We start from the raw sequence: 24,632 nt of genomic DNA, 5'->3' as shown, positions 1-24,632 counted from the left end.
CAACTAGTGGGAAAGCCAAGCATATGGCAAGCTATGCATGAAAAATGGAGTTGAGCTCCTGAGTTTTTGATATTACTAGCTGAAAAGACTTGGTTTCTTGAGTGGATGAGGTTGCAGCGATGTGTAGGCACGACATATTCCCACGACGTACGACTATGGAAAACACGCCATTTTCTGCCTTTTTTTTTGTTTGCCACAATATCAGTTTAATTAAATCAGATATTAAAATGTTACAGCCACGAACAGTTCCGTTGATATCCGTCAACGGAGATGGTAGCGATGAGTTGTTCGGCCGCTGGACAAGCCCTCGACGTCACCCCGCAGAGGGATATACAACATGGTCTTTGCGTAGAGATTTGCGCTTTGTCCGTGTCTGAACTGAGACAAAGTGAAATCATGGACTTCAATTTTATAAAAAACTCAGGAATTATCTACTCTCTACCGAGTACTCTTTTGCTGATGTTTTTGTTTTTTGCCCTTTCTTTTTGGCGAGTACGCTGATCGATCGACGGGTAGTAATGCACAAGCAAGCCAAGATTCAGTTTCTTGTGCCGCTCTGTGCCGTCTGAATCACACAGGATGAATTCTTGACTCGAAGGAGTTTGACTGTTACACTACGTTTTTTGTGTCAGCTTAGGTTACGGAGGACCGTTGGGCCTTTATTTTTTAATTTCATTTCAATTTATGTTTCGTTGCTTTTCAGGTTTTTTGGGGGGGCTTGAGGCGTTGTGTTGATGTGGGATTGTCGTGTGATTTCATGCATGCGTTTTTTGTGAGACATCGGGAAGAGTTACCTTGCTTTTTGAGGGGGGCCGGTTGCGGGTGGTGATGATGTGTATGATGTATATGATGTGTACGATGCGGATGGTGTATGTGAGAGGGAGTATATAAGATGAGAGTTTGGGAATTGCTGTTAAGAATGTTGAGGGAGATGTGAATATTCATTTTGATTAATCATTATTTACATTCTACGAAAAACATTTTACGAATCATATTGCAACTTTTAGAGTAGTTGAGAACACCAATCTCTCGCTTTCACCATGGCGAAACCCCTTCGCAAGTTCACGGAGAGGTTCAAGACGGCCTTGGTCATTGGCTTGGGCGAGTTCTGCGGTACCTTTATGTTCTTACTGCTCTCCTTCATGGGGGCCCAGGCAGCCCTTGACAACGCTCCGGGTGGCGGGAAGCTGGATGCGTCGACGCTGCTGTACATTGCGTCGTCGTTTGGGACGGCGCTGGCGGTCAATGTGTGGGTGTTTTATCGAGTCACGGGAGGAATGTTTAATCCTGCGGTGAGCTTGTCCTCTTTCTTCATCATCACCTTGTTCTTCCTCCTTCGATCTTACCTAGATGGCTCCAAGGATATGTATATGCTGACGACGGGTATGATATACAGGTCACTCTGGGACTCGTCCTGGTCGGGGCAGTGAAGCCACTCCGGGCCCTCATCATCTTGCCGATGCAAATCGCGGCCGGCATCGCGGCCGCAGCGACCGTATCAGGCCTGCTACCCGGCCCCCTCGGCGTGACCAACAGCCTAGGCAGCGGCACGAGTATCGTGCAAGGCCTCTTCATCGAGATGTTCCTGACGGCACAGCTGGTGCTGACAGTGTACTTCCTCGCCGTAGAGAAGCACCGCGCCACGTTCCTCGCCCCCGTGGGCATCGGCGTTTCCGTCTTCATTGCGCACATGGCCGGCACAAACTTCACCGGCACGGGCATCAACCCGGTGCGGTCGCTCGGCCCGGCGGTTGTGACGGGCAACTTCAATGGATATCACTGGATATACTGGCTGGGGCCGTGCTTGGGAGCGTTGCTCTCGTTCACCGTCTATAGCTTGCTCAAAGGCCTGGAGTATCAGATTGCCAACCCGGGTCAGGATGCGGGCGACCCGGAGACGGCCAACGAGGAGGCGATTGCGGCGGCAGAGATGGGACAGGAGGGATTGGCCATGGTCCGGAGCAGGAGCAGGAGCATGAGCGTGCCGAATGACATGATGTTCAAGAAGGAGAGAGAGGCGGCCATGAGGAGGGCTTCGGTGCCAGAGGAGAGTCCTATGAGTGCGGCTGATGTCGTTTGAGGCAATCGTGAGGTTTGTCAAATGATGGCGTCTGTCAAAATGTTGTTGCTACCATTCCGTGTCACGCCAGGAGAGACATGGCGCCTTTCTAGCATAAGGGGTTGCATCCACAAAGACGAACCGGCTGAATGCCGCATCATAAGGTATGGTGTTGGAGAGACGTGGGACGTGAGCATATCCGAGATCCGAGTTCTGGTTGCATATCTCGCCTCTCGCATACCGCAATCGGAGCCCACCAAAACGTGGGATGGCATCTTTTCACATTACGAGAAGAGAATTTCCTTGCCTTGCTTCTTCCCGGATTTCTCTTGAAGCGCCACCAGGGGCTGGGCAACGCTTGTGCAGCCGTGGCTCTCGATAGGCCCAGAAAAGCGGAGGGGACGAGTGATGATCGCTAGGCAGCGAGTTAAGGAAATGGATGGTGGGGGGAAAGATGGAGGGATCGGGAGTTTGAGAAGATAGAAAGAAAAATATTGGGAAGAGACTATCGTGAGGTTCCGGTTTTGGGTGTGCCTGCTGACGGGGGAGAATTTTCAAGAGTGGATGCTGGAATTCAGGGCCACTGGAACTTTTCTGTATCGTTTCATTTGCTTCATTCTATGGAGTGGCTTGAGTGGTGTTTCTTCTTCTTTCTTCTTTTTGCCTTTTGCCTTTTAATGAAATGGTCCCTGGATTGCCACTATGAAATCATAAATGATGTCAATGGGACCAGACCCTATTTTCTTTCAACTTTTTTTCTTCTTTTTTGTCTTTCTTATTGCCGTGCTCATCAGATCCATTTCCGGAGCTCAAGTGGCAACTCGATCGCCCGTCATCACCGCAAATATGTGTGATCACTTCCGAGATGCGCTGAGCAAGTCGTTCCGTGTTAGCTAGCGCTGGAGTTGAGGGGCAAATAGGGTCCTCCAGCGGGGCAATGGGGAAAGCGTTAGCGCATGTTAGTGGTCCTGTGCACCTAAAACCCGCTGGGATGGGCAAAATGCTGGAGCCTACGCTGGGTCCATCTCATCTGATTGATGCCCTCCCATCAAATGCAGCATTTGATCCGCCCCAATTGGCTCCAAAAGGTGCTGCAAGTTTCGTGCATCTTGGGCGTCTCTCCAATCTGGCGCCCATGGAGACACGCCCCTAGGTCCAGGTCCGGGTCAGTTCTGTCAAGGCGGTGGGGGTTGTGCTTTGCGCCTGAATCATCTTCTCTCGGCTTGGTTGCTCCCTTTCAATCTTTTTGCCGGAACCGAAACCCCTCGCCTGCTCATCGAGACGATACGACACGATACTGTACACCATCTTCTTGTCCTGTCTCACCCTCCAATTCGACCTAGTCTGTGGCTTGCTCCAAAGGTCCAGATTCAATCCATTGATTTGAGCCACCAGAATCAGCGGGGAAACCTTGGAAGGGAACCGAAGCAACGATGTACGCGTACAATAAGCCCATAAAGGCCATGGAGTGAGTCTCAACTTTCTCTTTTTCATCTTACTCGTCCTCCTCCTCTTCTTCCATACATCCAATTGCCTTTTCATTTTCTCGTCAATTGCTTGTCATATAGTTATACATTGCTAATTATTCATTTCCGGCACCATGGAAAGGCCTCCCAATGTTCAGGTAGCTACAAAACTCCCAATCCAACCCACCCCGCCCAACATCCCGATATACAGAGCTATCAAGTAGCACAACCTTATGACGCAACGGAATTGGTAGAGCTGAAGCTTTCAACACCACTCACCAGACCGAGAATAATGAGAATCAGGCCACAAAGCTAACACCAACTGCCCCAGGATCACTACATCGGCATAGATGTCGGTACCGGCTCTGCCCGAGCCTGTATCATTGATGAGACCGGTGACATCAAGGCTCTGGCCTCGGAGAACATTAAGCTCTGGCAGCTCGAGAACGGCTACTACGTATGCACGCCCACAACGCCCCCGATTGGTTCCTTTAAATCTTGCATGGGCGCTTAATTCTGACTTGTCCATGTTTGTTCGACTGTAGGAACAATCCACAACAGACATCTGGAAGTGCATCTGCGAATGCGTTCGCCGCGTTGTGCAGGAGTCTCTTGTCAACCCCAGCCAAATCAAGGGCATTGGATTTGACGCCACTTGCTCTCTGGCCGTCTTTTCCAACGATACTGACGAGCCCATTCCCGTCACTGGTCCTAAATTCGACAATGATGGCAACGATCGCAACGTCATCCTGTGGCTTGACCACCGTCCAGTCGAGGAGACGGACAAGATTAACGCTACCGGCCACAAGCTGCTCAAGTACGTTGGCGGCAAGATGAGCATTGAGATGGAGATCCCCAAGGTTCTGTGGCTCAAGAACAACATGCCTCCGGAGCTGTTCGACCGTTGCAAGTTTTACGACCTGGCAGACGCTCTTACTCACCTGGCTACCGGCAACGAGACGCGCAGCTTCTGCAGCACCGTTTGCAAGCAGGGCTTCGTCCCCGTTGGCGTAGACGGCAGTGTCAAGGGCTGGCAGGAAGATTTCTACCACGAAATCGGCCTGGGCGACTTGGTCAAGGATGACTTCAAGCGCATGGGCGGCGTCGACGGGGTGGTGAGCCTATTTTCTTATGCGTCTATACTGTCTTATTCCCTGCTGCATTCCGCTCTCGGCTGCAGTACCATTGCGATTTGAGTTTCTTAGCTAATTCATTGTTTGACAGAGTGGAAAATATGCCAGTGCTGGTGAGTGCGTGGGCACCCTTAGCCGCCTAGCCGCCTCCCAGCTTGGCCTACCCGAGGGCATCGCTGTCGGAAGCGGTGTCATTGACGCCTATGCCGGATGGATCGGAACCGTCGGTGCAAAGGTCGAGCTGACCGAGGAAGAACTGAAGACTGATGTCCCGCACAACGACGTCACCCAGGCCTTTACTCGTCTGGCCGCTGTTGCAGGCACCTCAACATGCCATCTGGCCATGTCCAAGAACCCCGTCTTTGTCCCTGGTGTCTGGGGCCCCTACCGAGATGTGCTGATTCCCGAGTTCTGGATGGCCGAAGGTGGTCAGTCCGCGACAGGAGAGCTGTTGAGACACATGCTGGACATTCACCCCGCGTACAACGAAACCATGGCTTTGGCCAAGGCCGAAGACAAGCACATTTACGACTTCCTCAATGCTCACCTAGAGTATCTCGCTGAGAAGCATAATGCTCCGGCCATCTCTTATCTCGGCCGTCACCACTTCTTCTATGGCGATCTGTGGGGCAACCGCTCACCAATTGCAGACGCCAAGATGAGAGGCTCCATGATTGGTCTTGACAGCGACAAGAGCACCGACAACATGGCCCTGTGGTACTATGCCACCATGGAGTTCATTGCTATGCAGACTCGCCAGATCGTTGAGCAGATGAACAAGGCCGGCCACGAGATTTCATCCATCTTCATGTCCGGTTCCCAGTGCCAGAACCCCATCCTGATGAACCTCCTAGCCACCACATGCAACATGCCAGTGTTGATTCCTAGATACGTCAACGCTGCCGTCGTCCACGGAGCTGCCATGCTGGGCGCCAAGGCGCATAGCCACAACCGCCATGATGGCTCAGAACCCGAGACGCTGTGGAATATCATGGACCGCATGAGCAAGCCCGGCCGACTGGTTCAGCCAGGCACAGATGCCGGCGAGAAGCTGCTTCTGGATGCCAAGTACGAGATTTTCCTCGACATGTGCAACGCACAGCAGACATACCGAAAGAAGATTGACAATGCCGTTGCGAAATGGGGAGCCTTGTTTGATGCTGACGATGAGTGAAGTTGCTGATAAAGCATGAGGAAGGCGAAATAGAATTGAGCTTGGGATATGTAATGTAATGAGTTTATGCATTTGTTTGTCATAGAGAAAAGTAAAATACAGCGAAGTTATTGCCTATGACATTTATTTCACTATGCTCTGAATGCTGTTCAAGACCCTCTGTAAAAAGTCCATCGTCTCATGATAATTAGCATTAATGCTTGAAATAATAGCTCCTTTTTAAGGAAACTGACAAAAAATGCTTTCAGGAGGTGTAAGATTGTGCAAAGCATTTGTTTATTCGTAGTTTTCATATTCATTAACAGCAGCTTAAGGCGATGGTTGATTGGCTGCCGTCGTTCAGCCGCGTCACCCAACCAGGCCTCTTGATTGGCCAAAGCTCTTTGTTTCCCGGCCAGTTTCTCAGCCTCGCCAATCCAGGTTCCCAAATTTCTAAAAAGGTGGGCGACGCGCAGCTAGCCGCAACACATTTGTCTTGCCAAACGCGCGAGCATCTCTGCCCTTCCATTGCCTGCTCGCCGTGGCTCACTCTTTTCATCTCTACAAATTCATCCTTTTCCTTTTTCTTTGCTTTATTTCCCATTTACTGTCCGATTGAGTTGTCTTAGCTACGCCACCGCGATGTCTCTATTCGGGCAGACGACAGGCCAGTCGCTGTTTGGCCAGCCCGCGCAGCAACAACAACAGCAGGCCACCACCACAACACCGAGCACAGGAGGCGGATTATTTGGGGGCGGAGGAGGCCTATTTGGTGGCGGACAGCAGCAGCAACAGCAGAAGCCTGGGGGCCTCTTCGGACAGGCGCAGCCCCAGCAGAGCACGCCTCAGACTGGCGGTGGTCTCTTTGGCTCCAACACAGCGACAGCACAGCCGAGCACGGGCGGTTTATTTGGGCAAACGGGCCAGACCCAACAGATTGGCGCAACCGGTGGTCTGTTTGGAGGCCAGCAGAATGCCACCGCACAACAACCCAAGCCGTCGCTGTTTGGTGGCTCAGCCCTGACCGGCACATCTATGCTAGGCGGCGGCACCACGGCTGCGAAACCATCTCTCTTTGGAGCGGCAACGACGACTCAACCTCCAGCTCAGCAAGCCGGCGGCATGTCCTTAGCGGGTGGCCTTTTGGGCGGCCAGGGGCTGACCGTTGCTAACAACACGACCACCTCTGCAGCTCAACCCGCCGGAGCCTACTTTGACAGCCTCTTCGCCAAGACCCAGAAGGCTGGTGTCGTTAATTCCAACATGGAGGACCTCCCTAGCCTAGAGCTTGGCCTGGGGGATTTGCGCCACCGGTTGAGAAAGCTACAGTCGAAACAGACTGGGGGTGCTGATGGAAAGGCTCACTACTTGCTGGCGGCCTCTGGCGTGGATCCCAGTGTTGCAGCCAAGGATCTCGGCCTCCTCGACATCCAGGGCACGCGAACCGAACGACCAACACACGGTTACGCACCGGCGGATGTCGATGTCGAAACCTACCTGTCGAACCTACAGACGAAGACAACCCTGAGCATGATTCAGGACGGCCTCGAACGGTCACTCCGCGATTTTGACAATTTCTTGGAGGACAACGTAGCCATGGAGTGGGACGCACAGAGGAAGCGTATCTATCAGCATTTTGGCATCAAGCCTCGTGAGACCTCGGCCACGGCTGGTCGTGAAGCTCAGGGCGGGTTTGGACGATCCCGAAGAAAGACCCAAGGAAGCATTCCCCGTGACACTCGCAGCAGCACATTTGGCAATTCGACTTTCCAGCGCTCTGTTATTGGAGCCCGGTCGAGAATTGGAACTCATCAATCCGAGTTCGCCGACATTGACCGGTCTACAGAGAGTGCCAGCAAGTCCAGGAACGAGGACCAGGCCCTTCGCGAACGCCAATCTAAGCTGGCTGAAAAGGTCCGCGGCCTCAACTCCTCGCGTCTTCTCGGCCGACCCTTCCCCATATTGGCAGAGCTGGCTGAGGTTGAGCAAAAATCCCACGAGCCACATGCGCCTCACATTGTGGAAGCCTACCGGGCCATGATTGAGATTGTTGGTGAAGACGCCAATGCCGAGACGACGCTTCGCAGTGCTACAGCCAAGGAGCGCCAGTTCGCCGAGATGTATCTAGACGAAAATCCCAACTCTCAGCTTTCGATCGAGATGAGAAGGCGGATCCTGAGCGGCGCAAATGCATTCCTCGAAAAGCAGTTCCTTCGCGAGGTGGAGTCCCTTATTGCTAAGCACCCTCACGAAGCTAAGCTTGGAGGTCTGCCCGACATCACCAGTAAGATTAAGGCGTATATCCGACTACGATCAGCCAGAAAGGACTTGGTCCCCGACAATACCGAGCTTCAGCAAATCCATGGCGAATATGTTTGGGCTATCGTCTTCTACCTCCTTCGATCTGGCCACGTAAACGAGGCTGCCAAGTATGTCAACGACAATAGCAATCATTTCCGGGGTATTGACCGCACCTTTTCGACATACCTCAACAACTATGCCGCGAGCGAAGACCGTAGAATCACTAACAGGAAGCTGCTCGATCGCTGCACAAACGAATACATCCAGCGCTCGCGTAACGCCCCAGAGAATACAATCGACCCCTTCCGCATGGCTTGTTACAAGGTCATTGGTCGGATTGAGCTGAACAACCGCAACCTGGACGGCCTCAACACCGACATTAACGACTGGATTTGGCTTCAGTTCAACCTGGCCAGAGAGGGCGATAAGGCTCTGGAAATGGCCGGAGAATCATACGGACTGGCAGATCTGCAGGCCAGCATCAAAGAGATTGGCCAGAAGCACTTCCCTAAGACTCCTTCTGACGATAACAACGGCAGCTGCGGCATGTTCTTCTACCTACAGATCCTGTCCGGCATGTTTGAGGATGCCGTCTCCTATCTCTACCCCTTTTCCTATGTCGACGCGGTTCACTTTGGGTTGGCTCTTGAGTTTTACGGCCTGCTCCGTCCCAGTGACCCAATGTCTGCCTCCAACGACTTGCGCACGCATAGCATGAAGGGTCTCCCGCAGATCAACTTTGGTCGCATGATTGGCTATTACACTCGAGACTTCCGGGCTGCCGATGCCGTCTCCGCCGTCGACTATCTCACCTTGATCTGCCTGAACTCAGATCTCAATGGAGAAGCCGGGGCTCGCCACAGCGGTCTCTGCCATGAGGCTTTGAGAGAGCTGGTGCTTGAGACGCGAGAATTCAGCAAGCTTATTGGTGACATTAGGCCAGATGGCCGCCGCATCCTGGGCATCATCGAGGGTCGCGGACCGTTGATTGGCCTCGATGGACAGGACGACTTTGTCAATACCGTTACTCTGCAAGCTGCCAGCTTCGCTGATGAGAATGGCCGAACTACTGATTCCGTGCTGCTCTATCACCTTGCTGGCGAGTATGATGCAGTTGTGGCCATTGTTAGCCGCGCCCTGAGTGAAGCCATTTCTCTTGAGATTGGAGAAGACCCAATGCGCTTGATGCCTGTCAAGCCAAGGGGTGGCGCTCAGGAGACGGAGCAGGGCGGCAGCCTTAGCCTGGCAGCCATCGACGATCCTGTCGAGCTTGCCAAGACGATGATGACCATGTACGAGCGCGATGCCATGTTTTACAGGAATATCCAAGACCAGAACAAGATTGCCTGCCGCGTTTTGCTTGAGATGAGTGCTATCAAGAGCTTGGTAGAGGCTAGCCAATGGGCTCAATGTCTTGATGTAAGTTTCCAATACAACAACATTACGTACTTTATCCCAGAGTTTAAAGTCACTAACATGAAGTTTACAGAAAATTCGTGGTCTGGATATCCTCCCTCTCGAAGCAGGGGGCGATGCCAGCACAATCCGTGCCTACGCCTCCAAGTTCTCCAGCCTGTCGCAGCCAGTGTCCATTAACGTGTCCAATCTAATCATGTGGACCATCATCAGCTGCGTCAGACAAAGAGAGCAGCTAGTCAATGGGCAGTTTAGCGGTAACGAGGGCACAAGAAGGATGATGGTTGAACAATTGAAGCAGATGATTCTTGATCTGACGACTTACACGAGCCAACTGCGATACCGGTTCCCACCACATCTGCACGAGGCACTGGCTAGAGCGTCTGCGGAGTAATTCATGTAATGGGAGGATAAGGAGGAGGGGTTTTAGGGGTGGCTTGAAAAAGAGCTATGCGATTTGTTGATGATGATGACTTTTGTTGATACCTTTGGTACAAATGAGATTAGAGAACAAGGCAGCGGCATCAGGGAGATGCTGATTTGCACTTTTGAGAATAAGAAATAGGCTGGGAAGATGGAATGAATGTATAGGAGAGTAATTGGTTATTGTTGGACACATCTACGCGGTTCATGTTCCTTGTGAAGATCCAAAACTGAGAGTTGCAGCTCCATTGGAGTTGTCGGTGATTCATGGTCACCAGCATTAAGAGTGAAGCGCAGGCGATCTTGGACGGAGACACTACGGCCAAGTTCCACTAAAGAGCGTCGATTAACCTTTCCGGATATCGTCTGTTCTGGCTTACCCTCAAATATTAAGTACGACGAAGGAATCATGTATGAGGGGAGAAATTCGGCCAATGATGAATCCAGATGGTAAATGAATCTCTGCGTTTGTTTCGAAATATGTAGTAGCCGCCTTGGTAGTCTATAGACATGGATGCAGACAATATTACATCCTGCTTTTGTTATACCTCCAGTATTAATATACCTGATGAGGCTGGCTGTCTCTGCTTTTGATATATCTGAACATGTACCCATATATCACAATCACTTGGCCTTACAACTGCGGAAAGAGCAAAGCCTCGTCGTACTTGCCTGTTGTGGTGAGCTTCAGAAAGGTACATCTGATAAGGTACCTCTTCGCACGTACTTTCCTAAACACCACAGCCCTCTTTTCTTCTCTCAGCTTCTAGCATCGACATCCCCTCACATACAAGCAGCTTATGGCAATTACAGTTCTGACATGCAAGCAGCTCCTCAAACACAGCAAGCTGTTCATTTCTGTTACATATGGAAACACTTGATCAAGCAATTGGATGCCAGCAAAGACATCCGGCCCCAACAAGCCAAATGGCGAACATCGAGCCACAGCTGCAGGAGGCGACATGGAACGGCATTTAGTACCGGTATTACTCAGCCCACCCCCATCCCGGCATTCATGCTTAAGCTTACATGATTTTTGCCGCATCTGTCTGGCATTCGATTTACTGACTGGTCAACTGGTCTAGAGCATACTTGGGCAGGTATGTAGTATCGCAAAAGTAAGCTCAACATGCCACGGCAGGATTCGATCCTTCAAGCTGCTAGTTCAAACTATCAGCTGCTGTAGTTCGTCGCACGGCACGTGCCAGAGCCAATCGCTAGTGGGCTTCCTGACTCGCAACATGGCTCTGACCACCCGCTCGCCTGATTCAGCGACGACTTTTTCATAGGCCAGCCGTGCCAGCCGGAGCTCGAGGGAAGCCAACCATTCCATCTCCACCATTGCCCCCATGCAGCCGTCTCCCGTCTTCGCGCGACGCCCCTTGTTTGCTTGCTAGACTGACACGGCCCTTCGGAGTACAGAGTACAGAGTACTCGTACAGAGACAGTCCTCGACTATTGTTCTTTAGGCTTTTTGGAGCGACAGGGCTTCAACACGGCCTGTCCTGCTCCAGCTAGGCAGTCTAGACCAAAGCTCCGGGGCCGAGTGGGGAATACACCTCCCACCCAGCTGCCAAGCACACACATCTTGATCGGCTCGCTCGCTCAGCCCAGCCTCGCGAACGGCGATTGCTATCGAGACCTGAGCCCCGGCGCCTAGACGCACACCACACACCTACACACACAAGTACCACAGGTACATCCACCTGGTTGCCGAGGCCAGGGGGATCAGCGCCGCTGGGAGTGGACAAGCTCCGGTCTATTCGGCGGACGCGGAGGATGGTTGGCCGGTCCGTTGTTGGCAGTTCCCCGAATACCACCACACGCTCCATATGGATCTCGGATCCGTAAGACGGGGCGGGATTAGCCCCGGAGCAGGAGATTCTGTAGAGAGCGGCAGCCCTACCGAAGGCATCAAGCATGAAGCTGAAGCCACCGTACCCTCCCTGACGTCGGCGACGGCGATGCCCAATGGCGCAGGGGCAGGGGCATCTGGTGCCGCGGACGCCATGGAGACCACGGAAGCAGAAGAGGTGGAGAATGTGACCAAGAAGAGGAAAACGGGTTCAGGAAGTAGAGGTGTTGCAAACTTGACGCCGGAGCAGCTGGCCAAGAAGAGAGCAAACGGTGAGTGTTTGCCATACTCGTACATCTTTCCTACCCACCCCCCTTTGATCGCCGCATATGGCGTCAGCCATTTTAGCTGTTCTCTTCATGACTTCAATGTTACACTTGTTGGGACTACACAGTGATGCTGGTTGGCCGTCTCCCATGCATACAGCCTTCTTTTTTGTCAATGCTTTTTTCAACAGCCTCCCCCTGGTATTAGCGTATGACTAACATATATGACCTTCCCCTTGGTTGTACAGACCGCGAAGCGCAACGTGCCATTCGAGAAAGGACTAAGAACCAGATTGAGAGGCTCGAGCGCCGCATACATGAGCTTGAAGCTCAAAAACCGTACCAGGACCTCCAGGCCGTGGTACGGGCCAAGGAAGTGATAGAAGCAGAAAATGCTGAGATTAAGAGACGGCTGGCTAGCATTATCGGCATGCTGCAGCCTTTGGTTGGGTCAAGTAAGTTTCAGCCTTCAAACTGAAGTTCCGTCTTTGCCCATGTGTCCATACAGTTATCCGGCGAGAGTCTAACAAGAGCAGATATGCCTGGCATCAGCCCTGCCCTCCCATACGCCGCAACACCTATTCCCATAACAACAAGCAACATCGCCTATCATCCCGCAGCATCTGCCACTTCTTCATCGCCAGCAGCAGGAATGGTTGATCCCATTCGCCAGGCCGCTCAACCGCCCCTGCAGAGCTGGCAAAGCGGCGGTAGTAGTACACCGCCAGCACCCCGACAGCCTAGCCTAACCGACGCCGTCGATGAAGGCACTCAGGCCCTATTAGAGCGGCAGGGACAGGCTCTTCGGCACGGCTTGGACTTTGAGCAGGGCCGCTTTGATCTAAACGTCGTAATTGACCCTGCCCAAGCTATACCAAAGCTACAGAGGGGCGTTAATGGTGCACAAGACACGGCTGAATACCACCACGTCCCCATGAAACATGACTGGACACAAGTGAATCCGACTTACGCACCACAGGCCCGGCCTGTGCCTGCGTGGGAGTCACCTATTTCCATTCCATCAGCTACCTCAGATACAACTCCGGCAATAGCATCAGCCCTGGGCATCACTCGGCAGAGTTCTGTCACAAGCCAGCCAGGGCCTGCCTCCGGGCCAACCTCTGATCCCAGCCCTCCCATGGTTCCAGCAGTTCCTTATCCCACCGCACGGGCTGTTGTTCCAGAAGCTCTCCCTCAATTCTCTCGCCCCCTGCGCAACTGCAGTCCTACATGTCCGCTTGACGCTCTACTTCTCGACTTTCTTAGCGAGCGGCAGCAGCGTGCCGCCGAGGGCTACGAGCCGAGTGAGGTGTCTGGCCCGCGGTATCCATCCGTTTCATCTCTGCTCAATCCAGCCAATAGCAAATTCAGCCATCCAGTGTCTAGAGTTTTCACAGACATCATTACCAAGTTTCCCGAAGTGTCCGGCCTTCCCGAAAAGGTGGCCATTCTGTACCTCATGTTTCTTTACATGCGATGGCAGATATATCCAACGAAGGAAAACTTGGAACGTTTGCCGCCGTGGATCCATCCATTGCCATGTCAGTATGAAATACCACATGCCGCGTGGATGGATTTCTTACCATACCCGGCGATGAGGGAAAGAGTCATTAGAGCCGAAAATCCCGACCTCTTCTACTTTGACAACTTCTTTCTTCCGTTTACATCCACCTTCTCCGTCTCCTGGCCCTATGAGGAGGCACATACGTTACTACGAAACCCCGACTCTGATGAGATTATGATTAACCCCGTGTTTGAGAGCCACATGCGAAATTTGGATAATTGGAAACTGGGCAGGCTGTTTGCTGAGTCTTTTCCCATGTTGGCTGATACGTGTCAGTATTGGCCCGATGCAAATGGGCAAGAAAATGCTAAATAAATGATGCTTTCTAGTGAATAAAAAGAGATGGGAATGAGCGCCAGGAAACAAAAAGAGGAGGACGCTCCTGGAGGGCTTGCTAACTAACCCCTTGTGAGATCATTCCGCATCAGCATTACTCCGGTGTTGGAGGACAACTCGTTTGGTTTTGGTAACATTTGAAGTGCATTTATCATATAAATTGCACGTATTATGACATGTATGCGTTATAGCATGGTTAATGTATTTACTACATCTCTCGAAATATAATTGTAATTCCGTTACATGAATTCATACAAAGCTCTTTAGTAAGCTTATTCTCAAACACATCCGTCCGTCCGTCTGTCTGTGTGGATATATAGCAAAGTAGAAGGGAAAAACAGACAAGACGACACTTCATTGACCATAACCCATTCTGTCAAAGCAGAAGAAGACACTTTTCCTTCCCGTTCCGTTCGTTTCCGTAAACGCGTAACTCGTAGCTCATTTCGCATATGCCTGCCGTTCCCTTTGTAACCCTTTAGGCAAACCGTCCTTGGGTATCAGCAGTATCGTAGTTGCGTCAAATCAAATCAAATCAAATCGATCCCAAATGATGTAAACAATGTATCCTCTCGGTGAAGCAAGTTCGAGGGACCAGAAATGCCAAGCCCGTCCTCCCAAATCTTACATAAAATGAGGCTTTCTCATGCTGATGCTCCTGACCCCTGACATGAAATAAATCGAAAAACAATAAACAAAGCAAATTTGCGCACATATGGTCCGTTGGACACGAAAATCGATATCAAACGGATGCAAAGTATAGCCCCGAAAAAAAAAACCAAGGAGGATGATTAGAATCATTCCTCGTCGGAGAGGTCGCTTAGCGCACAACCGAATTTCTTCAAAAACGGACCCTTGGCCACATACAAGCTCGGCGAATTCTCTCTCGGCAATGTCTGAAACATCATCGCCTTGACGGGATCGTCCGTGCGAAAGCTCTCCAAGGCTTTGCCTGAAGGTAAAACGCAGCCAGAGCTCAGAGAGAAGAGCTTGATGGTGCCGTTATCCTGTGCCGAGGCCACGAGGTTAAGCTCCGTGGATACGTCCCAGCCAAAGTTGAAATATGGCTCGTTCTTATAGTCTGGGAATTCGAGGATCGGAGAAGAAGTGGCTCGCTCGCGGCAACCATTCTTGTCGGCTTGGATGAAGCGCATATCGTACACGGACATACGGTTACGCAGACCAGCGACCAGGACTTGATGGGGGTTGATGCTGCGGACGTGCGCAATGGACGAGCCGTGCTTAACAAAGTTCCATCCGGCAGCGGGCGCTCTGAGATCAGTAATCCAGAGGCGAGGCTGCCGGCCACCAGCAAACAATATGTTGTGATTCCCAACCTGGAAGTCTTGAGAGAAAATCTCTTGAGGGCCGATACGTCTTTTGCGACCAGGGTAATCAATTCTGGTATCAATGCCGTAGTTCGGCGGGCTCTCCAGTTGAGTTTGAGTGATCCAGCTAGGAGTTTCATCGAGATGAATACGCTGGATCCCGTTGCTGGTGCCCACGACGCAGAGGAGGTCGGAAGAGGCAGGGGCAGGCGTGCTCTGGTTGACGCCCCAGTTCTGATTGCGCGTCAAGTCGTATATAATTTCACGGTAGCTATCAACTATTGTTGCGGCGTCAGTCGGGTGGAAAGACGAGCATAATTGACAAACACTCGGGAATGCCTTGTCACTAAAATACTCCTAAAAGGGGTTCATATAAGAGGAAGGGGAACATACTTTCTCCCAGGATCCAGTGCCGCCTCTGGTCAGGAGTTGTATCCATTGGAGGAGTGAAAACACAGAGAGACAGGCCCCGGCCTGGTTCTTTCGATGTGAGAAGAACCTTGTTAGTCGGCTGATGATATTTGATGGATGACATCTGAGGACAGTAGACCATCTCATAGTGCAGTCTGTCCGGATTGCGGAAATGCGCTGCTTTAGTCTTAAGACTATATTATACCAGGCCGTTAGTATTATAACCCAGGCAAGGAGAGTCAAGATGAAGGGTAAAACAGATGCTCACTTTTCGTTTTCATCCGTCTCAATGTAGGTTCCCATCAGCATCTCTTCATCAAAAGCTAAATTACGAGTCATTAGTAGCTGCTTGCCCTCTCGTTCTTCTCACCCAACTCATCAACAACTGTCAATCATGTAGAAAACTCACTCGAATACGCTATAGCCGACTCCGTACCACACTCCTTGCCACTGACATAAAAACACGGCATATGAGGATGAGTCTCATAATGCAGACTGAGCCCAAAGGCAACGCTGCCCTTGTCAGTCACCCCCTGAGCCCACATAGTAGCAGCCACTTCCTCATTCTCAAGCATCCCCGCGGGTCTCGAGGCGCCCAGCTCGCGGGCAAGCAGACCAGAGTTAGCAACATCATTGGTCAAGACACTGCGCTTAACGTGGTTCTTGATGAGCTCTTCCTGCTGGGCTGCTTCCTCGGCGGCTTGCGTCTCGAGCCTGCGGCGCTTAACTGAGGCAGAGGACCATTCCGCCGAAGCTGGCGCGGTGTGAGAATTTTCTATGGCGAAATATCTCCTCCTCTCCGCATCTGGATTTCAAATGTTAGGTTGATGATTGATCTATGCAAAAGACATGATGAAGGAAAAAGGAAAATGAGCCTTACCGTAGTAAAAGCCCGGTAACTCAGCAGGAGTGCTGCTCATGGCGATCCTCAAAAAGAGACGGAACAGTCTCTATGCCAGGAGAGTTTCGAAAGTGAACTCAACGAAAAAGAAAAGACAAAACTAAAAATCAAAAGCAGAACTGCTTGGGGGATAGATATTTGTCTATGCTCACTCAAGAGAATTCTGATTTGATAGCTGCAGGAAATCTTGGTTCTGTTGCAAAGGAGATATTGGTTGGTTTGTTTTGATGGGCGTTTGGGGCGAGCATCTGCAGGTAGTTTAACGGGCTTAGTTGCAGAAAATGACTGCCAATTGCCACGTCACGTGACGCTCTTTGGCACGGCAACACCAACTTTTGCAGCGCCTGATATCAGCCGGCATCCACGGAAGAGTCAACTACGAGCCTACAAAATCCAACCTGAACTTGAATTCTGCTTGGTAGTTTAGTCATTTAAAACCATTTCATTTTTGCCAACTATCAATTCATAAACTCGCACTCGCCCCATCCTCAAAACATTAATCAGTTGTTCACATTAAGACATTTGCCGACATAACATTCAAGTTCACCAGACACCAGACACATCAAGGTGACATTATTTTACTTTGTCTTCATTAGCTGTCTATCAGACCATCATTGGGTATGAAAAGTTGCCTCTCATCCACTTTAGACGAGTCCATCTTCAGATACGACTCATACAAATTTAAACATTTAAAACGGAAACATGCAAGCCAACCGGCCTGCGGGTATGTAATAGAGTGTATTTACTGAGACTTTTCGTGCTGGGTAGAAACACGTTGCAGGGAAACAACTGAGAAAAGAGTTAGCAACTATGCATCTGATCGGGATGAAAGGATATAAAAACTTACCAAAATCTTCCAATGATCGCTGCTTCTGGTTCTGCTTGGGAGACTTGCCGTGCATGAGGTTGTCGAAGCCAGTGCTTCCCTGGAGGAAGTAGTAGAGACCACCCATGATGGCGAAGATACCGAAGGAGAAAATCCAGATACGAACAACAGCGACAATGCTGGTCTGCTCGCCGATGAACCAACCAAAGATACAGAAGAGGGTGGCAATGATGTCGACAACCAGGATGGCACCGCTGAGCTGCCAAGAAGGAATGGAAGACCAGAAAGGACCGTTGGCACGGGTGATGAAGATCAGCCAGTTCTCAGTGAGGGAGATCTCAAGGAAGATGACCTCGTCGATGTTACCGAAGTTCTGGACGATACCACCGTTCTTGCCACCAGCGTACATGGTGGTGAGGGCAATCCAGGTACCGATGGCGAGGACGGTTCCGAGGAGAACGGACATACCCCAGAGCTTGGGAAGGTTCCACTTGACGGGAGTCTGGGAGTAAGGGGCGTTATCGTAGGCAATAGCCAGGGTGGCGATATCAGCGAAAATGGCAATGAAGACGACCAGCTCAATGTTCAGGGAACGGTTGAGGATGGCGATCCAGAGACCAAGGAAGATCTCCATGTGCAGAGACAGGGCGATACGGTAGACGACGTAGGCGTACATACGGTGGAAGATCTGGCGAGAAGTCTTGAGAGCGTCAATGATGGCACCGAGACCGGGGGCAAGGAAAACGATATCGGCGGCGGAACGGGCAGCATCGGAAGCACCCTCGACAGCAATACCAGTATCGGCCTTCTTCAGGGAGGGAGCATCGTTGACACCGTCACCAGTCATGGCAACGAGGTAGCCACGCTGCTGGAGAATCTCGACGACAGAGTACTTGTGCTGGGGGAAAACTTCAGCGAAACCATCGGCAGCCTCAACGAAATCGTAAACCTCAGAGCCGGGCATGTCACCACCGCCACCGAGACCGAGGCGCTCAGCGTTGTAGACGTTGGTTCCGAGACCGAGCTGGCGAGAAGTCTCACGAGCGATACCGACGGCATCACCAGTCAACATCTTGATGGACAGACCGAGGTTCTTGGCTTCGTTGATAGTGCGGGCAGTGTCGTGACGAGGGGGGTCGGAGCAGGGCATAATTCCGAGAATCTCCCAAGCACCCTCACCACGCTTGCGGGCAACACCAAGGGAACGGAAACCACGGGTAGCGAACTCAGCGACGCAGTTCTTGTAGGCCTTGTCAATGTCCTCGGGGATGGGGTGATCCTCCTCGACGGTCTTGAGAACGAAAAGAGGGGCACCCTTGACACAGGTGATGCGCTCGCCCTGGGGGGACTCGACAACAGCGGTGACCTTCTTGGAGACGGGATCGAAGGGGTGGAAGTCAATGACCTTGTACTTGGACAGGACGCTCTTGGCACGGGGGTAGAACTTGAGAGACTTGAGGAAAGCCTTGTCAATGGCATCGATACCCTTCTTCTTGCGGGAAGCGGCCAAGCAGGCAGTAAGCATCAGGTCATCGGGGTCAACGCCCTGGACGGTGTAGGGCTCGGAGAGAGAGAGCTTGTTCTTGGTCAAAGTACCGGTCTTGTCAGAGCAGAGAATCTCGACACCGGCAAGGGACTCGATGGCAGAGAGCTTCTGGACGATGGCCTGCTTCTTGGCGAGGTAGGCGGCACCAACAGCCATGGTGGTGGTAACGACGGCGGGAAGACCGACAGGGACACCGACAATGGTGATGGCCAGGGTGAAGCGCAGGATGTCGACGATGCCGTTGGAGCGGTAGAAGGAAGAAATCCAGACAACGAGCAGGGTCAGGATGACAAGAACCAGCAGAATCGTACCAATGCCGTTGAGAACCTCAGTGAAGTGACCAGTGCCACCGGCGGACTGAGAGACGAGGGCAGCGGCACGACCGACGAAGGTGTTGTCACCAGTGGCGGTGACGACCAGGAAGGCCTCACCACGCTTGACGGCAGAGGAAGCATAGCAGGAGTCGCCCTTGTGCTTGTCGACGGCGAGAGACTCACCGGTGATGGCGGACTGATCAACCTGGAGGAAAGCGCCCTCGGTAACGATGCGACCATCAGCGGGAATGATGGTACCCTCCTCAACCTGCAGAATATCACCAGGGACGACCTCGGGAGCCTCAATTTCCTTAAGGGTACCGTCACGGAGAACGACAGCCTTGAGAGCGAGAGTCTTCTTGAGTTCTTCGACAATGGAACCAGCCTGGAATTCCTGAATGAAACCAACACAGGCGTTGAGCATCAGAAGACCGCAGATGACACCGAAATCGACCCAGTCCTGAAGACCGGCAGCCAAAACAGCAGCAGCCTATAATACGATGGTCAGCAAATGGCGTATTCGTAAAACGCGTAACGAATAAGGGTATTTTTTGCGTATCGGCGATCGACGGCGCCGGTTGGGATAGGAGTGGAGCGGGTGACATGTTAAGGTATTGAGTGGATCGGCATTCTTCGGCCCCCCACATGCATAATTTTCTCGAGCGCAGGGAAATGGAGTGCAGATCAGCTCAGCCAGGCCAATTGAACCAATGAGCGCAGAGGTCGTGTGAAGCTGGTGTGGAGCTGCCAATCTAGACCCGAGGAGCCAAGCGCGGGAAAACAAAAAAAACAAGGCAATTGGAGGGAATCGCTCGCCGCGTCGGGGGAACGCGGCTTGCTGATAAGTTGCAAGAGGGTGTGGTGGTGTTGGTGAGAGCGCTGACGAGATGAATCATGGCCGTGGGTGTCGAAGCCAAGGCAATCGAATGCAGATCGAAAACGCAAAAAATGGCGGGAAAAGCGAAAAATGCAAAGAAAAAAAACTCACCTCCATGACGAACTGAATGGGACCGATGAAGAAGCCAAGGAACTTGAGAACCAAGTTCTCCTTCTCCTCCTTCATCTGGTTAAGACCGTACTTACGACGGCGAGCGACAACCTCGCTCTCGGTCAGACCGAGACGGCTGTCAGTTTGGAGCATGTCCTCGGGGACGATACGTCCAGTGGCAGGGTTGGTCTCCTCCTCTTCTTCCTCGAAGGCGTGGCCATCCTCGGACTCGAGATCCTCGATCAAGGCATCAATGTCCTCATCTTCATCCTCCTCTTCAGCGGGAGCATCCTTCTTGGGAGGGACGGTCTCAGTGGGAGGCTGAGCGCGCTTCTCGTCGAAGTTGCCCGATTCGATATTTGTATCCAGCGCGGGTGCGCCGACGGCTTTATCGTCCGCCATGACGAAGTATTATTAACGTGTGTGAGACGCTTGTGATGTGTATGTTGGCGGTGCTGATTTATAAGAAAAGACGAAGGGTTCTAGGTCGCGAGAAAAGGTGACAAGTCTAGAAATACCGCGGGGTTCCTCAATTGGTATGTGGGTGACCTTGAGGGGGCGGGAATGCTGAAAGCGAAAAGAGGATTGGATTATTATTATTAGGGGAAAATAGTAAGTTCGGGGCGGAGGGAGGAGGAGATAAGAGAGAAAAGTTTGCTTTTTCACACCACACGAAGAGAGGCTTGGGGGGGACACGTTAAACTCAACGCATTCGTGGGTGAAGAGAAAAAAAGGGAAAGGAAAGCTAAGTCGAGGACGGGGAGAGAGCTTCTATTTCAACGAAAGGCTCGACGAAGCAAGCAGGCGCCATGCGAGCGTCCCAACCGTCCTTGGCATCTTGGACCAGGGCAGCAGGGCAGGCCAGGGCAAGCAAGCAGAGGCCAGGCCAGGCACGGCGAAGACTGGGGCACGCCATGAGCGGTGCTAGGGCGAAAGCGGTACCCTGGAGTACAAGGCACGAAGCCGTCGGCCGTACGAGTTGCGGCCAGGCGCGCACGGTGTGGCCGCTAGTCCGGTACGTACCGCCGCCATCCCTGCGACCTTGGTCGGGCCCCATGCCTGGTTGCTTGGCCCCCCTGTAGTATCTGTATCTTTGTATCTTTCTTCCTACAGTGGACTGAGCTGGACAAGGACAGGATGGAACTTGCTCAGGTATGTACCAAAGTACCCCGGTACCATCCTGTACCTCAGCAGTTCAAGGGACGGGCACTTGAAAAAGTAAAAAGCAGAAGGACGACGAAGAAAAAAAAGCATGGTCCTGTCGGCTTGGCACAAGCACAAGCACAACAAAAACCACGCCAAACCCAAGAGGCCGAAGCAGCGAGCTGTCGACGAGCCCTTGATCCACCGCCCCCTTTGCCTTCGATACATACAGCTCCGATTTTCAGCCATACGAAGCCCAGCGGGCCGTTGTGCTGTCTATGTGGTTCGCTACCGGATGGAGAAGCGGTGCTGCATGAACAATACGTGTACTCGTGCAGAGCTCGTGTAAATGTCGGTGGCAGCTGGACCTCACCGCAATGCACTCCAGCATCGAACCCACGGCCACGCTCCATTCGATTTGCGGTATCTACCTACCTATTTCCACCACGGGGCGGAGCCTCTCTGCTCTCTCTACTGCTAGGTACTACATACTACTCGTACTCACGTCCATCCTCTATAATTCCCCTGCTAGCCCAGCCGGCGGGACTTGGCGGAGACGGCGCACCCTTTCGGAAATGCCTGGCCTTTGACGCTGACTTGATGAATTGATGCTAGCGAGACACTGGACCGTGCTACGTCTGGATGGGCGAGGACTTGCACAATAGCCTGCCCCTGTGTTGTTGTTTGTTTGTCTCTGGGTCTTCCACCCCTGCGAGGTACATGTTTATCGCCCGCCACCTAAACACCTTACCCATTGATGCTTGTGCTGAGCCCGATATCTGTTAGTGTAGTGCGTGCCTGTGCAAGCCGCACATCGGCATGAAAATGTTCAGGCTGCTCATCAATGTACTTGGCACACGCTAGGCGGTGTCTCTCTTCGTCACAGGATGGCAGATGCTTGCCTGGTGCGCGTTGGCCGTGCCGCTAGAGGCAGATAACGCAGAAATCCAGGGCTACGGAGGCCCTCGTAAAAGAGTTTGAGTGCCGACGCCTTGATGCTGGTGTGGTGCGCCAGTTCATTTTCAGCGTTACAGCTATCAAAACCTACCTGTACTCCATATCATTTGCCCAGCGGGCTGTTGGAACCATCACGCTGTTGCAATTGCCCCAGATGCAAGATGGATTACACGTGTATGCCACAAACAAGATGGATTCACTTCGTATCCTACTTTGGCATTGATTAATCAAATTCAGCCCTTCTCCAATAATAGGGCAGCGAATTGACCCGATCACTAAGCAGCAATTTCGGGTGGGCGAAACCCCAAAACAAAGCCTTGCCGTTCCCATAAACTTAATGCTCAACTTTACTTGCAATATCCGCCTCTAACTGCCTCTCCCGCTACGGAGAACCACCGCTACTGCTACCATTACGGGCCACTACCGCACGCCAAAAGACCTCATACAATGGAGCTGGAGTTTATTAGCCCGGGGGAAATGCCCCAGCGCGGATTGGAAGCCCTCTTTTTTTTGGCCTCAATCTTCCCGTCTCTCTATGGTTCCATGTTTCATTTGGCCGTCCTGGCGCTGGTGCTTCTTGGCTAGAGCACCTATTATTATTATGTTCCCATTTTCATTACTTTTTTGTACACGGCAGCCAAGCAATTCGTCTTTTTTTTGCTGAGGCATTTTTTCCAGCTCGCTTCTTCCCATGATGACAACAACGCTGGCCACTCCCTTACTAGAGCTGTTCTAGTGGACTCTCTTCGCGGCGGCGGTCAGCGAGAGCAACAAGAGCACGGACGGCCCTTTTTCGCGAACCGCACCTTGTTGATGATCTGTGGGCATTTCTGGAGCCCCAAAAGCCCCTTGGTTACGGGCTGGGGGGGCCCAGGCCCTTTGACGTTGCTCCGGTGGCTTGTTTTCTCTCGATTGCTCAACGATACGATACGGTACGCTTATCCGGTTTTTTTCTTGGTTCTTGCCCAGACCATGCGCTGTTCTCGTCACGACGTCGTCTGGTCGCCTTTTTTTTTTTCTCGTGCACCTACCACCTAGAAAAGGTGAGCTGTGACAATGGGATTGGATTGACTTTCGTCGACCAGTGTTAGTGCCAGTTTCTCGTGGATCTGGAGGCAACTAAAGCAGGTACCTGCATTTACCGCAATCTCCCTCTGCATTCTTGCGTACCCCCGTGGGGACGCCAGAACGGAGCTGGATTCCATCTTTTTCCCTTTTTCGTTGCTTTCTGCTGGCGGTTCTATATGTAGGTACAAGCAGACTACATGTACATGTACAGTATGGAGCACATGCAACGACACGACTCCTGCAGGTGGTCACCGCCAACTTCGCGATAACAGGCAATGGCGGTAAAAACGGAGCGGTAGTTTGTGCATAAGCTGCTGCTGGGAACCTTTCCTCGTGCGTGTACGAACACTGTATTGTAAACGAACGTTTCGCTTTGCCCAACCACCCGCATTTTCGTCCCATGTGCGTGCTCGTTTGTGTAATACTCTGCCAGCTGTTTGCTTTGTTCTCGCTTCTGGTCGCTGCCGGTTCAAGATGATTAATGCGGCAATGACCTCCGGCAGTGTGCCGTTCCGTTCCAGGAACTTGATAGCGCCAACCAATGCGGCCTTATCAGAAGCCTGCCCTTTCACATGGTCGCAATTTTGATCAAAAAAAGGTTCAATGAATTCAATATTACGGGCTGCTATTCTAGTGGCCAGCAGCTCGATGAACGGCCAGACGGCGCTTCCGCTAGCACGCCGTTCGCTGCCTCAGCTTACTCATGATGCCTGCCCTCTTGTGATGTGTGACTGTCTCATTTCATTTCACCAAGCCGTGCATCATTTCCTCTCATACAAAAGCGTGAGAGTGTGATGTGTGATTCCATCCTGTAGCGCCAAGATGGGGGCAAAAGAAAAAGAAAACATCAGTGCGCTCCCTGGGGGTACCACGAAAGCCGATCCTGAGACTGCCTATTTCGACACAAGCTGTAAGACGTGCATCGGAGACACAAATAGCCACATGCCATGTTTTTTTTCTTCTTCTTCTGTCTGTTGTTTATTTTTTAAAATGAGTTGTCACCGGGATTGCCCATTCTTGCGACATCTTGTCTCACCACCCAAATGTCATGTCTCAGCGAGAAAACGGCATCTTGGGAATGCTTCCGCCGCGGGGGGGGGCACCGCGGGGGGGGCGGGGCGGCGGGGGCCGCCGGGGCGCGGGCCGCGGGCGCGCGCGGGCGGCGCGGGGCGCGGGGC

General features: G+C 52.1%; 7 protein-coding genes across 7 annotated transcripts; 5 read left to right on the top strand and 2 right to left on the bottom strand.

Moving 5' to 3' along the window:
- The first annotated feature begins 1,016 nt into the window (after window positions 1-1,016).
- On the top strand, window positions 1,017-2,360 carry V8C40DRAFT_253827 (aquaporin-like protein). Its single transcript, XM_083217704.1, has one exon. It carries the CDS (start codon window positions 1,460-1,462, stop codon window positions 2,078-2,080), a length of 621 nt encoding a protein of 206 aa, XP_083069474.1. The 5' UTR covers window positions 1,017-1,459; the 3' UTR covers window positions 2,081-2,360.
- V8C40DRAFT_253826 (uncharacterized protein) lies at window positions 2,311-3,104 on the top strand. Its single transcript, XM_083217703.1, has one exon. The coding sequence runs from the start codon at window positions 2,680-2,682 to the stop codon at window positions 2,911-2,913; it is 234 nt and encodes a 77-aa protein (XP_083069473.1). The 5' UTR covers window positions 2,311-2,679; the 3' UTR covers window positions 2,914-3,104.
- Window positions 3,105-3,659: 555 nt separating this feature from the next.
- On the top strand, window positions 3,660-5,832 carry V8C40DRAFT_269258 (uncharacterized protein; the record flags this gene model as incomplete). The annotated part of the gene is made up of 4 exons (XM_083220063.1): window positions 3,660-3,683; window positions 3,857-3,982; window positions 4,071-4,640; window positions 4,750-5,832. 4 exons carry the CDS (start codon window positions 3,660-3,662, stop codon window positions 5,830-5,832), a joined length of 1,803 nt encoding a protein of 600 aa, XP_083069472.1.
- A 479-nt stretch (window positions 5,833-6,311) lies between these two features.
- Window positions 6,312-10,444, top strand: V8C40DRAFT_253819 (linker nucleoporin NIC96). The gene is made up of 2 exons (XM_083217702.1): window positions 6,312-9,531; window positions 9,602-10,444. Exons 1-2 carry the CDS (start codon window positions 6,454-6,456, stop codon window positions 9,920-9,922), a joined length of 3,399 nt encoding a protein of 1,132 aa, XP_083069471.1. The 5' UTR covers window positions 6,312-6,453; the 3' UTR covers window positions 9,923-10,444.
- Window positions 10,445-11,284: 840 nt separating this feature from the next.
- Window positions 11,285-14,228, top strand: V8C40DRAFT_253813 (bZIP transcription factor). Its single transcript, XM_083217701.1, has 4 exons — window positions 11,285-12,078; window positions 12,321-12,527; window positions 12,609-13,907; window positions 13,966-14,228. The coding sequence occupies exons 1-4, from the start codon at window positions 11,784-11,786 to the stop codon at window positions 13,986-13,988; spliced, it is 1,824 nt and encodes a 607-aa protein (XP_083069470.1). The 5' UTR covers window positions 11,285-11,783; the 3' UTR covers window positions 13,989-14,228.
- V8C40DRAFT_253812 (uncharacterized protein) lies at window positions 14,163-16,917 on the bottom strand. Its single transcript, XM_083217700.1, has 5 exons — window positions 16,592-16,917; window positions 16,121-16,516; window positions 15,980-16,034; window positions 15,694-15,905; window positions 14,163-15,578 (listed from the first exon to the last, which is right to left on the bottom strand). Exons 1-5 carry the CDS (start codon window positions 16,629-16,631, stop codon window positions 14,770-14,772), a joined length of 1,512 nt encoding a protein of 503 aa, XP_083069469.1. The 5' UTR covers window positions 16,632-16,917; the 3' UTR covers window positions 14,163-14,769.
- A 122-nt stretch (window positions 16,918-17,039) lies between these two features.
- Window positions 17,040-20,994, bottom strand: V8C40DRAFT_253809 (uncharacterized protein). The gene is made up of 3 exons (XM_083217699.1): window positions 20,287-20,994; window positions 17,460-19,788; window positions 17,040-17,401 (listed from the first exon to the last, which is right to left on the bottom strand). Exons 1-3 carry the CDS (start codon window positions 20,686-20,688, stop codon window positions 17,355-17,357), a joined length of 2,778 nt encoding a protein of 925 aa, XP_083069468.1. The 5' UTR covers window positions 20,689-20,994; the 3' UTR covers window positions 17,040-17,354.
- Between the last annotated feature and the right edge of the window lie 3,638 nt (window positions 20,995-24,632).

Source organism: Trichoderma camerunense (genome assembly GCF_050948025.1).
Source record: "Trichoderma camerunense strain CBS 138272 chromosome Unknown V8C40scaffold_18, whole genome shotgun sequence".
Taxonomy (NCBI): Eukaryota; Fungi; Ascomycota; class Sordariomycetes; order Hypocreales; family Hypocreaceae; genus Trichoderma; species Trichoderma camerunense.
This window is presented reverse-complemented; position numbering and strand designations above follow the sequence as displayed.